General features: G+C 41.4%; 1 protein-coding gene across 1 annotated transcript in view; it reads left to right on the top strand.

Moving 5' to 3' along the window:
* Positions 1-15936, top strand: part of KCTD9 (potassium channel tetramerization domain containing 9) — a 39684-nt gene that overhangs the window by 1297 nt on the left and 22451 nt on the right. Inside the window, exons 2-4 of the mRNA XM_061592773.1 lie at positions 12789-12910; positions 15381-15424; positions 15528-15624. Coding sequence (XP_061448757.1) covers positions 12789-12910; positions 15381-15424; positions 15528-15624 — 263 coding nt within the window. The remainder of the gene's footprint in view (positions 1-12788; positions 12911-15380; positions 15425-15527; positions 15625-15936) is intronic.

Below are 15936 nucleotides of genomic sequence, written 5' to 3'. Positions count from 1 at the left end.
CCAAATATATTTTCTAATTAAATTCAATAAAGTCAAATGTATTTTATAATTACATTCAGTAAATCCAATTAAATTCAATTATCCAAAATAAAATCATCACTAGAGTGCGGGGGTAAAAACTTGCAACAACTGTTTTAAAAAATATATATTTAAAATAACCATTTATTCAAGCCTTGGATATGTAAAATTTTGACATATATTTTAGTAATACCACTCACCATAAGTCAGGATTGACTTGAGGGCAGTCCATTTCCATTTTTTAGTTTACGATTTTATTTTGTAATGTATATTTTTGTAGCTGCCTAAGTTGTGTTGCTGTTTTCAAAATAAAACCAGCAAACTTGTTTTTAATATCTGATTTGTGTAGTAATTTTAATATATGTTGTGTGAATTGCTGAGTGGCTTTTTAAATTATGTGAACAGTGTATAAGTCTTGCCAGATAAATTAAATAAGTATATGCCAAAAAGAAAAGGGTGTTGAAGGGAAATAAAGTAATACTATTGCCATGAAAAAGCAGCCTGGGAGAACAGGTTAGATTTTGCCTAGTGGCTAAAAGAGAGTAATGATGGTGATAGACAACTGTGCCTAAGAGGAAGCTTTCTGATACGCAAAGAAGAGCCTGCTGGATCAGGCCAAAGGCCTATCTAGTCCAGCATCCTGTTCCCACAGTGGCCAACCAGTTGCCTATGGGAAACTTGCAAGCAGGACGTAAGCGTGACAGCCGTCTTCTACTCGGGCTACCCAGCATCAGGCAATTCAGTGGCATACTGCCTCTGATACTGGAGGTACAACATATCAAGACCAGGATGTCATTGGTCCATTTAGCTAACCCTCTTCCACAATGACTGGCAACAGCTCTCCGTGAGAGTGGTATTTGCCTGCTGCACCTGGAGATGCCAGGGATGGAACCCTGGGACCTGCTGTTTGCAAGACATGCCACTGAACTCTGTCTCTCTAGGTATGGAGCTCTGATGCCACCTCTGAAAAAGTGTTGTTGTTTTTCAAATGACCCTCAATATTCTGTAGGTAATGACCATGCTCAGTCGTTATTGGGTTGGATGGGGGGGTTGCCAAATAATTTTTTTTTGTACGTCCACACACCTCCCCAGCACATCCACATCTTTCTCAGTAGTCCTCCATCCCTGTTGGCACTCCCTGCCTTGGTTGGCTATTAATTAGAGGGAATGGGTAAGGCTAGCCCTTCCTTAGTGCAGGTATTTTTTTTACACACGTACTCTACTTTTTTTTAAATTATCATTATTGTTGTTTGAAAGGAGCCCGGCCTCTATCACACAGGCTCCTTTTTAATAAAGTTTGGAAGCGTGCATGCGTCCATGGGATGTTCTGCCACTTCTGATCGTGGGAGGCACAGCTGGGTGTGACGCTGTGAACCCTTGATGCTTACTCACTTCACTGCAAGTACAAAGCCACGTTCACGTGGTTGATAATGTAAACTCTGGCACCCTTTTTTCCTGGAAAAAGTGGGAAGATGTAAATTAACAAAGGCAGCATGTTTGTGGTTCCCTTTTAAGCCACCTTTGTCTTTTCTAGGCTGGGTCCTACAAAGGTCTGTGCCAGCTCCTTGCTGTACCATGATTAGAGACTTGTGTAGATTATTGTAAGATGATTGCTTGATCTTTTTATATATATTTTTTCTTCCTCCTTTTCACACAATGTATTCAAGAAACTGACTGTGTGGAATAATACTGTTAGTAAGGAGTAAGAAGGGAATTGCTTTTTAATTTTTTTAAAACAATATGTTTTAACCCTTTTTTAAAGATGTTTTAAAAGCTTTTTTTTAATTGTTTTTGAAGTTGTTTTGGTGTATTTTGGGGTCTGTTTTTATGATGTTTTTATGTGTTTTTAGTGCTTCTGTTTGCCACCCTGGGCTCCTACTGGGAGGAAGGGCAGGATATAGATAAATAAATAAGGGGAAGTGCCATAGGTCAGCAGTGGAGCATGTGGTTTGTGTACAGAAGGACCCAGGTTCAATCCCTGGCATCTCCAGGTAGGGCTGAGAGAGAAGCCCATTGAAATCCTAGAAAGCAGCTGCTGGTTGGTGTGGACAGTACTGAGCTAAATGGAACAGTGGTCTGATATATCTCCCCTCAGTCTTCTCTTCTCCAGGCTAAACATGCCCAGTTCTCTCAGTCTCTCCTCATAGGGCTTTATTTCCAGTCCCCTGATCATCCTTGTTGCCCTCCTCTGAACCTGTTCCAGTTTGTCTGCATCCTTCTTGAAATGCAGAGACCAGAACTGGACGCAGTACTCAAGATGAGGCCCAACCAGTGCTGTATAGAGGGGAACGAATACTTCATGAGATTTGGGAACTGTACTTCTGTTAATGCAGCCTAATACAGCATTTGTCTTTTTTGCAGCCACATCACACTGTTGGCTCATATTCAACTTGCAATCAACGACAATTCCAAGATCCTTCTCGCATGTTGTATTGCTGAGCCAAGTATCCCCCATCTTATAACTGTGCATTTGGTTTCTTTTTCCTAAGTGTAGAACTTTGCATTTATCCCTGTTGAATTTCATTCCGTTGTTTCCAGCCGAATGCTCCAGCCCATCAAAGTCCCTTTGAATTTTCTTTCTGTCTTCCACAGTATTAGCTGTGCCCCCCAATTTTGTATCATCTGCAGATTTGATAAGCACGCTCTGTACCTCTTCATCCAAGTTGTTAATAAAAATGTTGAAGAGCACTGGCCACAGGTCCGAGCCCTGTGGTACCCCACTTGTTACTTCCACCCAGTTTGAGAAGGAACCATTGATAAGCACTCTTTAAATACCATTCTTGAGCCAACTGTGGATCCACCTAAGAGTTGTTCCATCCAGCTCACACTTAACAAGCTTGCTAATCAGAATATCATGGGGCACTTTGTCAAAAGCTTTGCTGAAGTCAAGATATATTATGTCCACAGCATTCCCACAGTGTACAAGGGAGGTTACCCGATCAAAAAACGAGATAAGATTAGTTTGGCAGGATTTGTTCTTCATAAATCCATGTTGGCTCCTAGTAATCATTGCATTGCTTTCAAGGTGCCTACAGATTGACTGCTTTATAATCTGCTCCAGAGTTTTTCTAGGGGTTGATGTTAGGCTGACTGGCCTGTAGGTTTCCCAGTTCTTTTTGCCCTTTTTGAAGATAGGGACAACATGAGCTTGTGACGCCCTTCCCTGGCTCTCCCTGTCAGGTTCCTACCTGCGCGTGGCTACTGCCTGTCACTAGGCACCACCAGGGACTCCACCAGTCCAGACTGTTCTTTTTTTATTGTTTCTCTCCCCGCTCTAGCACAGATCTCAACAGATCCCCCTGCTAGGCAACCACTAGTCACGTCCTAATACTAGTATTCCCAGAGACTGTGAATACTGGTATTGTTATTCTCTTCACCGCTGCCACCATTTGTTACAGTTTCCCTTCAGCCTTGGTCATTACCTTACTCTCCCTTCTGGTCTGTGAAACCCCAGCCAAGGATCAGGCCTTTGGTAAACCAAATTAAGTATTTATTAAAGATAACAAAGCTAACAAGATTAACAAGATTTCTTCTTAAGGCACATAAGCATGTGGTTTTACTCAATACTAATCCAAACTCCACCCCCCTCCTTCTCCACTCTCTCCTGGCAAACAACTCTCTAAACCCCACCAAGCAACCCACTCAGTTCACCTCTTCCACCCCACTCTCACTCTTCCTTTTATACGTTCAGCCATTTTAAACACTCAGCCAATCATCTAGCATTCTACTGCCCATTCACTCCCCCTCCTCTTTCACTCCACTTACCATGTATCTTCTAAACAACCAACACTTACCATATATACATTAATATAGGAACATCACAGAGCTCTCTTCCAGTCATCCAGCACTTCACCAGTCCTCCATGATTTCATAAAGATAATAGACAGCGGTTCTGAGAGTTCTTCAGCCAGTTCCTTCAATACTCTAGGATGCAGTTTATCGGGCCCTGCTGATTTGAACTTGTTCAAAGTGATTAGGTATTTCTTGACCATTTGTCTATCAATCGCAAGTTCCAATCCTGTCCCCTCTACTTCATGTTTCCCGGGAGGGTCACAGATCCTTTTTTGGGAGAAGACTGAGCCAAAGTAGAAATTGAGCACTTCCGCCTTTTCTTTGTCATCTGTTATCATTTTGCCATCCACACTGAGTAGCTGTGCCACCGTCTCCTTTCTCTGTCTTTTACTATGGACATACCTGAAGAAAGCTTTCAGTCATGGCTTCCCCTAAAGGAGCTTGAAACTGTAGTTTATTAAGGGTGCTGAAGTTGTTAGAAGATTCTTATTCCCTTCACTGAGTGATGATTCCCAGAGTAGTTTAACGATCAATCCCTCTTTCCAGGGAATTCTGGGAATTGTAGCCCTGTATGGGAAATTGGGCTCTCTGAACAGTTCTCAACACCCTTCATAAACTACACTTCCCAGAATTATTTGGGGGAAGCCATTACTGTTAAAAGTGGCATCATACTGCTTTAAATTATGTAAGGTGCCGGTGTGGCCTAAGTCAGTCTTTGCCAACATGGTGCCCTCCAGGTGTTCTGAACATCAGCTTCCCTGCTGGAGCTGATTGGAGTGGTTCTAAACATCTGGAGGGTACCAGGCTGGCAAAAGCTGCTTTAGGCTTCCTGATTGGTTTAGTAAAACAGAAAAATGAGGCATAGGTAAGTGTGCCAGAAGTTAGAGGAACAAGTCACAACAGCTCAGGGCTCAGCAATTGTTCTTGATGGAGGTTGGGGATTCCTATGCTGCCCACAAGTATGGCGATACATTTTGAGCCAAAAAAGAGACACTGAGTTGCTGATTGCCCATTCCCATCAGAAAATAATTCTATTTTGTTCTCCAGCATGACATCCTTTCAGTAATTAAAACTCTTTAGTGCAGTAACATGTGTCACCCTTCAAGGAGTGGATATTTTCAAATAGGCTGAACTTCCCAGTTTTCTTTTTTTTAATATTTATTTTTGCAGCTTTCATAACTTTAGAGCAGAGTTACAAATGACAGACACACAATGCAAACTGGGCAAACTTAGGTACGCATTTCCTATACAAAAGAAACAAGACACAAGGAAGATGGGAGGAAAGTGGCTTTGCAGACCTAATGGGCTGGCACTCAGGGATTGGTTTGTTTTTGAGGCCTGTTTAAAAAAAAAATCCTGGATAACCATACAAGTAAATCGGTTCTGTAGACATACCATTAAAAGCTGTGGGTGGCTGTGGAATTTAGCAAAACATAGGTGTGTCCCCCTGATCTGTATTTTGCATAGGTGGCATTCCAAAAACTTTATTTTATTTGTTGCTTTTGGCAATGCAGAGCAAGCTTAGAAATGGTCCAGATGAGTCATACCGAGAGGAAAAGTGTTCTTTGAAACAGCTGTCTCTGAAACTGGTAAATCCAACAAAATCAAACTTCAAAAGTGGGAAAGTTGTTTCGAATGTTATTGGAAAGTTTTTGATCCATATAGCCTTCTGCTGAGAGATTAAAAAGGAAATGAAAGCACACATATATTTCATGGGAACTGCTTCTTCTTCCAAGGTTGGGGAGGCCTTATTAGAGGATCCAGACAGATTCCTGATAATGAATTAGGAATGCAAGAGGTCACCTTATTTACCTTGAGTCAGTTCTCAGGTCCATTTAGATCAGTATTGTCTGTGCTGGGGTTGGGGAACCCGCAGCCCTTCAGGTGTTGGAACTTGGATTTCTACTCCTGTTGGCATCAGGCAGTCACTTTCGCTGCTTTCTTTTCGGTGCCTGCTTAAAACATTTTTGTTTAGGCAAGCCTATCCCTTTGTTGATGTGTTTTAATTTTTTCTGTAGTCTTTTGCTGTTTTAATTGTTTTTTTAAAACATTCTAATTATTAGCTTTTAATTGTTTTATTGGTAATTTTAATGTTTTTGTAAACCACTTAGAGGTTTCACAATCAAGGGGCATATAAACGTTATTAAATAAAATAAAATTCACTAATAGGCAAAAAGCCTTGTGGTTAAGAAGGTACCTGTTGTGTATTACCCTCCAGGCTTGGCATACAAGGAACTGCTGAGTCTGCCCAGGGCTTGTGGAAATTTTGTTTCACTTCTGAGTTGCAGTTTGGCCTACAAGCGACCATGCTTCATATTTATTTATTTATTTATTTATTTATTAAATTTATATACCACCCCATAGCCGAAGCTCCCTGAGCGGTTCACAACAGACAGTATCAAAATACAATAAAACACATATTTAAAACAATTCAAACAGCATTAAAAATGGGCTTCCTTAAATTTTTTTAAATTTAAAACGTTTATAACACATATTAAACACATATTAAAACACTTATTAAAATGCCTGGGAGAAGAGGAAGGTTTTGACCTGGCGCCAAAAAGATAGTAATGTTGGCGCCAGGCGTACCTCATCAGGAAGACTATTCCACAATTCGGGGGCCACCACTGAGAAGGCCCTTTTTCTTGTTGCCACCCTCCGAGCTTCCCTTTGAGTAGGCACCCAGAGGAGGGTCTTCGATGTTGAGCGTAGCGTACGGGTAGGTTCGTATCGGTTCGTATATTCTCAATGACAGTAAAGTTCTTGTTGTTGTATATCCTCGGTATGGCCTTTTACTTCAGAATACTTTTTATAGCCAACAGATATTTCTATCAAACTTAAAAAAGCAGGGAAATTGGGCAGCTACATTGAATGCACCAAGGGAGCAGGAGACCTGACCTCCTCTCTGAGATATTGTACTGCCCTACAAATTTGTAAAAATGCAAAGACAATTTGGGTTGGTCTTTCACAGTCTAATCCACTTCTTGTGTAGCTTGGAAGAATTTGGTAACATGTGCCTCTGACCTTATGATGAATGATGGAGAATTATATTTTTGTACGTTTGTTGGTATTCTTCTTACTTTGCTTTTTTCCTGTGTTACTACTGTTTCTACATAGACAGGCCTTCGGGACTTCCGGGGAGGGTTAATCTTTTTGACTAATTGTCTGCTACTCTGAACTGGCACTGTTTTATTGTTGTACTGTATTTATTATGATGTATTTTAATTGAGTTGTACGTCGCCTAGAGTGGCCATTGGCCAGATAGGCGACTTATAAATTAAAATTATTATTATTATTATTATTATTATTATTAGAATCTAACCTAGAAAATCATATTCTCTCATTGTTCATCCTAGAAATCTGCGTCAAATTTATTTTTATTAATTTAAAAGTCTTTTTATTGGTCAATGTCATATGAGGTGAAGACAGCCTTTCTGTTTCAAACTGGAGGTTATGCTTTATTTCTATTTTGGGCGCATTAATAGTTGGATCTGAAACAGCAGTTTGATGCAAAATCAGACAGATTACAATATGTTACTACTTAAGTTGACTCTGTTGTTGTTATGTCCCTTCAAGTCAATTATGACTTATGGCGACCCTATGAATCAGCAAATGCCCAATCTGGTCTGATCCCAGAAGCTAAGCAGGGTCAGGCCTGGTTAGTACTTGGATGGGAGACTGCCTGGGAATAACGGGTGCCATAGGCTTAGAGGAAAGGCAATGGTAAACCAGCTCTGAATACCTCTTACATGAAAACCCTTTGAATATATCCCAAAAAGATTCATAGGGTCGCCATACGTTGTAATTGACTTGAAAGCATACAACAACATGAATCAGCAACCTCCAGTAGCCTCTGTCCTGAACCACCCTATTCAGATCTTGTAAGTTCAGGTCTGTGGCTTCCTTTATGAAATCAATCCATCTCTTCTTTGGCCTTCCACTTTTTCTACTCCCTTCTGTTTTTCCCAACATTATTGTCTTTTCTAGTGAATCATGTCTTCTCATTATGTGTCCAAAGTAAGATAACCTCAGTTTCATCATTTTAGCTTCTAGTGATAGTTCTGGTTTAATTTGTTCTGACACGCAATTATTTGTCTTTTTTGCAGTCCACGATATGTGCAAAGCTCTCCTCCAACACCATATTTCAAGTGATTTTTCTCTTAACCGCTTTTTTCACTGTCCAACTTTCACATCCATATATAGAGATCGGGAACACCATGGTCTGAATGATCCTGACTTTAGTGTTCAGTGATACATCTTTGCATTTGAGGACCTTTCCTAGTTCTCTCATAGCTGCCCTCAGCAGACCTAGCCTTCTTCTGATTTCTTGACTATTGTCTCCATTTTGCTTAATGACTGTGCCAAGGTATTGATAATCCTTGACAAGTTCAATGTCCTCATTGTCAACTTTAAAGTTACATAAATCTTCTGCTGTCATTACTTTAGTCGTCTTGGCATTCAGCTGTAATCCTGCTTTTGTGCTTTCCTCTTTAACTTTCAAATCATTACTGATTTCCGCTAGTAGTATGGTACCATCTGCATATCTTAAATTATTGATATTTCTCCTTCCAATTTTCACACGTCCTTCATCTTGGTCCAATCCTGCTTTCCGTATGATACCTTCTGTGTATAGATTAAACAAATAGGGTGATAAAATACACCCCTGTCTTAACACCCTTTCCGATTGGGAACCAGTTGGTTTCTCCATATTCTGTCCTTACAGTAGCCTCTTGTCCAGAGTATAGGTTGCACATCAGGACAATGAGATGCTGTGGCACCTCCATTGCTTTTGAAGCATTCCATAGTTTTTCATGATCTACACAATCAAAGGCTTTGCTGTAATTATAAAGCACAAGGCGATTTCCCATGCAGTCATGCTTAAGATAGTAAAACTGACCATGGGGAAGGAGGAGCGGGAGGGGAGGAAATTAGATGGGTGGGCACTGGTCAGAGGGGAAGCCCTTTTTCTTTCCAAAAGGAAAACATTGTGAACAGTATCATTGCTGTTCATTGTTTCCCCCGCCTTTTTATTCTACAGCAGGCACAAGTAGCCTCCCACCCAAATTTAAACCAAAGCTGTCCCTGGCCACATCCACACCAGACCTTTATTCCACTTTAGACAGTCATGGCTTCCCCCAAAGAATCCTGGGAAGTGTAGTTAGTGAAGGGTACTGAGAGTTGCTAGGAGATGCCCTGTTCCTCTCACAGAGGTTCAGTCAGAGCAGCTGACTGTTAAACCACTCTGACCACTGGAGCTCTGTCAGGGGAATAGGAGTTGCCTCTCAACACCATTCACAAACTACACTTCCCAGGATTCTTTGGGGGAAGCCATGACTGTGACATAAAGGTCTGGTGTGGGTGTGGCTTCCTGATTAGGCAAGCCCAGCAACTGTGAGTCTCGCTTTTGGAACACTGACAGTTGGTTCTTACTGAGCATGTCCAACATTTTCATTGAGTTCAATGCGAAATTTCTTAAATTAATTAAAAATCAACCAGGCATTTTTTAAAATTTTAAACCACAGAAGATGGTCAGAGTATGGGGCGAGGTCAGTAATAGGATTACGGTACTCTGTGAACATGGCTGATTTTTAATTTCAACAGATTGTGAGAACTGTCAGAAAAAAGTCCAAAAGGGATCTGGTTTTTCTCTCTCTCTTTTTACACTTTGAACTCTCTATTCTCTCTGACTGTTTTGTGTATCACCATGAAAATTGAGAGGGTTGTTAAGTGTTTCTGAGTTCAGGACTGTAAGTTTTGTAAGGTTTTATTTTGAAATGAGTTGCAGAATGAAAAATTCCATGCTGACTATAGTATACAGCTACTCTTGTATAATAAATCAGCCTCAGCCAGCAGGGTCAAGTGATGGGGGTTGCAGTCCCAACAATATCGGGAATGCTACAGGTCCCCCACATTGACTGGCACTGGTTTTCCACAGCTTCAGTCCAAATTCTCTTCTAATCTATGTCATAGGATTGTTGTAAGGATAAAATGTGGGGTGAATGGAAGAGAACTTATGTACAACATGGTTAGGATAAATATGTAGCAAATAGGGATAAGGGGGGAAAGATCCAATTTAAAAAATAGTGTCGGTGACCTGGTCAGTGACGCAGTAGGCCAAACTATGGCTTAATGCAGTGGTGTGAAACTCTGGCCTTGAGGCCAAATGTGGTTCTCCAGAGCTCTCTGTCTGGTGCTCTGGGCTCTGCACAGCCGCAGCTCCTCACTAGCCACACCCTTTCTCCCCAGGCCACACCCTTCCCTCGCCCTTCTTTGCAACCTCTTTGAGTGGTTTTGCCCAGCTGGAACATCTCTTTGAAGTCTGATAACTCCTCTTGCTTGCCTAGATGGAGAGTGAGCTTTGTGAGTCCATGCACTTCTGCCTCCAACCCTGCCCATCACTGGCCTGTGATCCTCAGAAGGTTGATTACAAAGGAATGCGGCCCCCAGGGTGATAAAGGTTCCCCACCCCTAGCTGATTGAGACTTTGCGAAACTGTTGGCCCCCAGAGAGAAGAACAAACCTTGGCTATGGCTTGTGGTTGATAAGGAGAGAGTTTAACCATCAGTTCAGACAACATGCTAATCCAAATCTTGGCTAAGTTCAGCATGGCATGGTGTCGAAAGGACCTTGTGCCTGCATGCTTGTGTGGTCTTGCTAAGCCATAGTTTGACCTACTGTGTGGTGTGAACCAAGACAGTCAGTTTCAAAGCTGTAATTTATTTAATTTTTAACTGACTGTTCCCAATGCCACATGTGAGAGCCAGTGTGGTGTAGTGGTTAGAGTGTTGGGCTATGACCTGGGAGACCAGGGTTCAAATCCTCACACAGCCATGAAGCTCACTGGGTGATCTTGGGCCAGTCACTGCCTCTCAGCCTCAGAGGAAGGCAATGGTAAACCACCTAACATCGCTTACCATGAAAACCCTATTCGTAGGGTCGCCATAAGTCAGGATCAACTTGAAGGCAGTCCATTTCCATTTCCAGTGCCCCCCTCTGCATTAGACGTTTAAAGCTGTATTATACCACTTTAAAAAGTCATGTTGTTTTGCAAAGAATCCTAGGAATTGTAGCTTGTAAAGGGTGTTGAGAGTTGTTAGGAGACCCCTATTCCCCTCAGAGTGGTTATTCTGCTGTGGGCTCCTACTGGGAGGGAGAGCAGGATATAAATTTAATAAATAATAATAGTTCTGTGGGAAGAGGGATTCCCAGTATGCTAACAGTTGGCAGTGCCTTCATTATTTTTCCTTAGATTTGGAATACAGGGAAGTGTACACTATTAAACTGACATCTCTTGAAATATTTACAGGTATTACAATAGTTACAAAGTAAAGCTTTGCATTTCTTTGAATGCAACACTTATAGAACTATAGAATCTTTTAGCTCCATGTTGGATACAGCCCATTATTTCTTGGAAACGTAGAATCGCTAATAAAATAATACTAAGTGCACTGCAAAGATTTTTTTTTTTTGTCTTAAGCCAACATTTCAGTTCAGATACTATTGAGCGGAGGGTGGGGGGACTTCTGAGACATTTATACAGCACATAAAAACTAAAACAGTATACTTTTTGTTTGTGTTTAGCAGGAGAAAGCAACCATGCAAAACCAGATCCTAGTCCATTTTAGGGCATGGGGTGGGATGGGGGAATTCAGGGGGGGGGAATCCAATTCAGAAAATTCCCCCAAACCCACAGTTTGTTGGTTTTCATTTACTTGCTGGCTGTTGTGTATCCACAAGGGGACTGACTATAAAATGGCAGAATTAAGGTTAAATTTAGCAGATGCTCTTTCTGGTTGCTGTTTCTGCTCATACCTAACAACAGCTGGCAGGGCTCTGATTAGGAACAGGTATGGAAACTATAAATAATAAATATTGTGTGTATTTGGGATGGGGGGAGAGAGAAGTAGGCCAAATAGAAATGTTTTCATTTTTTTTAATGTATCGGAATCCTATGTACCTGTAGGGCTGCCTGTAACCTGTATTTTGTGAAGCTGCTTGCTTTTAACAATCCTGTTTGACTTATGAATCTTTGTCTATAGCATGAATTGCCACTTTAATTGATTGAAAACAGGAAATGCATGACAACTGCGTTTGAATGTGCCCAAACTTGAACGCTGGCAAGGTTCCTGGCAATTTTCCATCTGTGTCTGCTAATCAGGTTGGATATGAAATTTAGGTCCATAAAGTAAAAGTGAGGGACATCCACCCACTTTCCCCTCCTCCTCCTCCTCCAGTGAACTCAAATATTCTCTAACATACACTGAAGACATAAACAGACAAAACATAAGTGATAAATGCATCATACAGCCAGTATAGAGGAAATGCTAAAATTCCTCATTCCTCCCAAAAAGCAGGAAGATTCTGTGATTGCAGGTGACCTACTAAGGTTTCCAGGCCTGGTTCCATGTGCCCGTTAACAGTACTGTACAAAGAATGAGATGAGTTTCTGCCAACAACATGGTTGATGCAGTACAGCACTCCTTGACGGTCTGGTGGTCCATCAACCCATTTTGATCTTCCATTGAAACTATGGTTTACCTCATTTTTTCCCCCTTTTGTTCTTATTCTTTGAACTACTTATTGGGATATCTCACTTAAGCCAGTAAGTTATTCCAGCAATTGTAGAGGAGTCCTGCTTTAGGGAATCTTCTAGCACTGTTTTATACTGGCTGTGTGATGTCAATTTTTTCTTAGAAAACCCCCAAACCTTAAATTTATATCCTACCTTTTTTTCTGTCATGGAACCCAAAGTGGTTCCCTGATAAGTCACTCATCCAGATCCTGAACAGACCCAGACCTGCTTAGATTCAGCAAGGTGGTGGCCTCCTGGGCCTTCAGAATAATACCTTGAGACAACTGGTGACTTGTACATTTATGTTGTCAAAATATGCTACAGTACACTAGGCTATTATTTAATTCTTGCCTCTGGGCCTGAGGTTCCCCACCAACGGGCTAAAAGACTAACTTTCTCTTTATAGGTTGTGGCTGTTTATGGGACGCTGTCTGATTTGCTCTCGGTCGCTAGTAGTAAGCTTGGAATAAAAGCAACCAGTGTGTACAATGGGAGAGGTGGGCTCATTGACGACATTGCTTTGATTAGGTAAGTGTGGCCTGAATTCAATGTTCACTTAAATCAAAGCTCAAATGAAGAGGGAATGACAGCTACTTGGAATGAAGAAGAGGCTATGAAGCTGTTTAGGAAGCGTTGAACATAATGTACTAGAGTATACCATGACACTCTTGCTTTCCAAAAGTGGGGTGGCCACTTGTGCATTAGAGGTCCAGTTCAGAGGCTCTGGCTGAACTACACTTTGGTTTTTGGGAGTATGCTATGGGCTCCCTTCTCTTCCCTCTTCTGGTTTTTGGAAATCGGGGTCTGCTGTAGTGTCTGAAAAGAGCAACATGGTTACCTGTAGGCATGGTTTGCCTGTAGGCCAGAAATAGCAATCCATTTCAAACCATGGCTCCTGATTCTAGTTAGGAGGTGAGCCAGAGGTAGTGGTAGTGGTTAGTTTGCCCATCAGAGATGATGGTAAACTGATTGCTACAAATGAGGAAGTGGAAGAAGACAGCACCTTTGCCCTTTGCACATAACTAACCATGTGTTTTATGTGACTTCTGAATTGATAGCAAATATTTTCCCATCCCATGAGGTGGGAGAAGCGTTCAGCTAATTCTACTTTTTTGCATGCTTACCAATTGTTCCTGCTGTCTATCAGTTTTATTGGATGCCTTTAGAACAGGGCTGCGGAGTCGTGGAGTCGGGGTTGGAACCAATTTTGGGTGGAGTCGGAGTCAGTAGAAATGTACTGACTCTGACTTCAAAATAAAATTAATATTTTAATATTAATATTAATTTATTAATAATACATTAATATACATTTGCCATTTATGAAGGAGTTGGAGTCGGACAGTAGAAAAATAGAGGAGTCAGAATCGAAGGTTTGACATACCAACTCCACAGCCCTGCTTTAGAAGCTGTAATGAATTTGTTGGGAAACATACTTCAGGCAAATCCTCCACACTCACATTTGGCTACAAAAATGTACATCGACATTGAACTTTTCCAGCATTCCCAATTTTGAATGCTGTTGTATTTTCTGGCTTTTGGATGAAATTGAGGTATAAGTATTGGATGATGAAAATAAATAATTCGTCAAGATTTATTTTTTTTGAAAAATCACATTATGAACTGAGCTATTTCAAGTTTGTGTTTGTTCCCTTCCATTTCTGAAGACAGTTGGAAAGCATACGTATTTGGCATTTAGTTTTTTTTCTTGCAAATATATAGACTATAAAAATAATTCTGTACACAGAGTAGTCCTGGCTTGTACTGCAAAACTGGCTATTGCATGGCTGGGTGTACCCAAACAAGTTTGTATTTCAGTCCAGAAATCATGTCTTGTTTGTAAGAGACGGTTATTTCAAAGTGTGCTGTACCCTGGTTGGGGGCGGGGGGGGGCAATCAAAGGAGGCATGTTCCATGTCTTCTGTGGGCCACACCTGGAAAAGGGGTCAAAAAGCTGCTAACTCACATCTGGTCAACTGTATACCAGGCTTCATTCCAGAAATGTTGTCTCACATTATCTGCTTTTGTCTTGGGCCCACATTCCTCAAGAGGACAGGGATATTCTGCCTCAGTGTCCTTGGCAGGCTTAAATCCAGGGCTCCTATACCTCCCCAGGTAGCAAGGGGGCTTGTAAGCAGAGGCTATTGATATTACCTCTCTGACCATGTTCAGCCTTCACTAGGAAAGCAAGGACCACATTCCTTCAGCTTGCCTAGCCTGTTCCATGTGTCTCCACTTGGCTTGTTCCTTCTCCCTGAGGCTTCTTAAATCCTCTCTGCTCCCCCACCCTTCCCTGCCATCAGGCAACTAATGAGGATTGTCTTGACCTTCTTCTCCCACAGGTGGAGTCCCCAGGCAATGCCCATGTGTGGCTTCCTCAAGAGTGAATGCCTGGTGGTGTGGATCAGGGCCAGCAAAGGACTGGCAAGCCCTGGCGGCCCATCATACAAACACATGTGGCTTGCTTTACATATATGCAAAAGAGGAGGAAGAGCTTAATGCAATTGAGGATGACAACTGGGAAAATGTGAGATCAGAATGGGGTGCTGGGTTTCTAAGAGAGGATCTACCCATGCAGAAGAACCACATAGTACAGAGCCTCCTAGGACTATACCAGAATGCAGATAGGAATTAGCATGTTTGAATGCTGCCCCCTGCTCTTGAAAAGGTTCAAGTAGAGCCTTCTCCCTGATGTGCTAGCTCAAGTCCATAGTGAGTTCTTGATGTGAAAGCATTCAGACATGCAATACTCTGCCTTTCTTTCTGTAGTAACACAGTCCTAGGAGGGCTTTACCATGTGATTACTATTTTTTCTAAATTATTTGCTGCCTCTCTGGCACCCAGCCATTTACCTCAGAGTGGTTCCATTGATTTTAGTGTCCATTATGTGACATTGGAAGCTGAAGTTATGCTGTTGGTTACTATTACCCAAAACAGAGTTATATACCCTGTATTTGTACATGGAAACATTTGGCTATTTGTCTTTCTCTACCCACCACAGGGATGATGATGTTCTTTTTGTATGTGAAGGGGAACCGTTTATTGGTAAGCATCCAGAATTTTGCTCAGTTGCTTTTTGCCTTGGGAGATGGATGGTTAGAAGTTGATAGTGGCACTAAAAATGTTTATGTACATTCCATATTTGCAGATCCAGAGACCGATGTAAACCCTCCCGAATCATTAACAGGATCTCACTCAGACTGGATAACGCTCAATGTTGGAGGATGGTACTTCACAACTACCCGGTAAGATCTTACTGCCTTGTTTTAACGTTTACACTTGGGTGTAACAATACTATTTATTTTTTAAAAAAAAAACACATTTCAGCCAACTCAGTGAGACAATGGACAGAATCGCTATCAGCACTGCAGAACATCTTGCCATCCCACTAAAACACAAGTTCAGTTATTTTAAGTACTATCTCTTGGGTCTGACCCTCTCTAGCCAAATGTATTTTTATATTAAATAAAAAGTCTTAGTTGGCTTTCCAAATAATTATTTTTCTGTTGGAGCAAAAGGAGCAGCATAGAAAACATAGAATTCTGCCTTATGAGTCA

Source organism: Rhineura floridana, chromosome 12 (assembly GCF_030035675.1).
Source record: "Rhineura floridana isolate rRhiFlo1 chromosome 12, rRhiFlo1.hap2, whole genome shotgun sequence".
Classification (NCBI taxonomy): Eukaryota; Metazoa; Chordata; class Lepidosauria; order Squamata; family Rhineuridae; genus Rhineura; species Rhineura floridana.
This window is presented reverse-complemented; position numbering and strand designations above follow the sequence as displayed.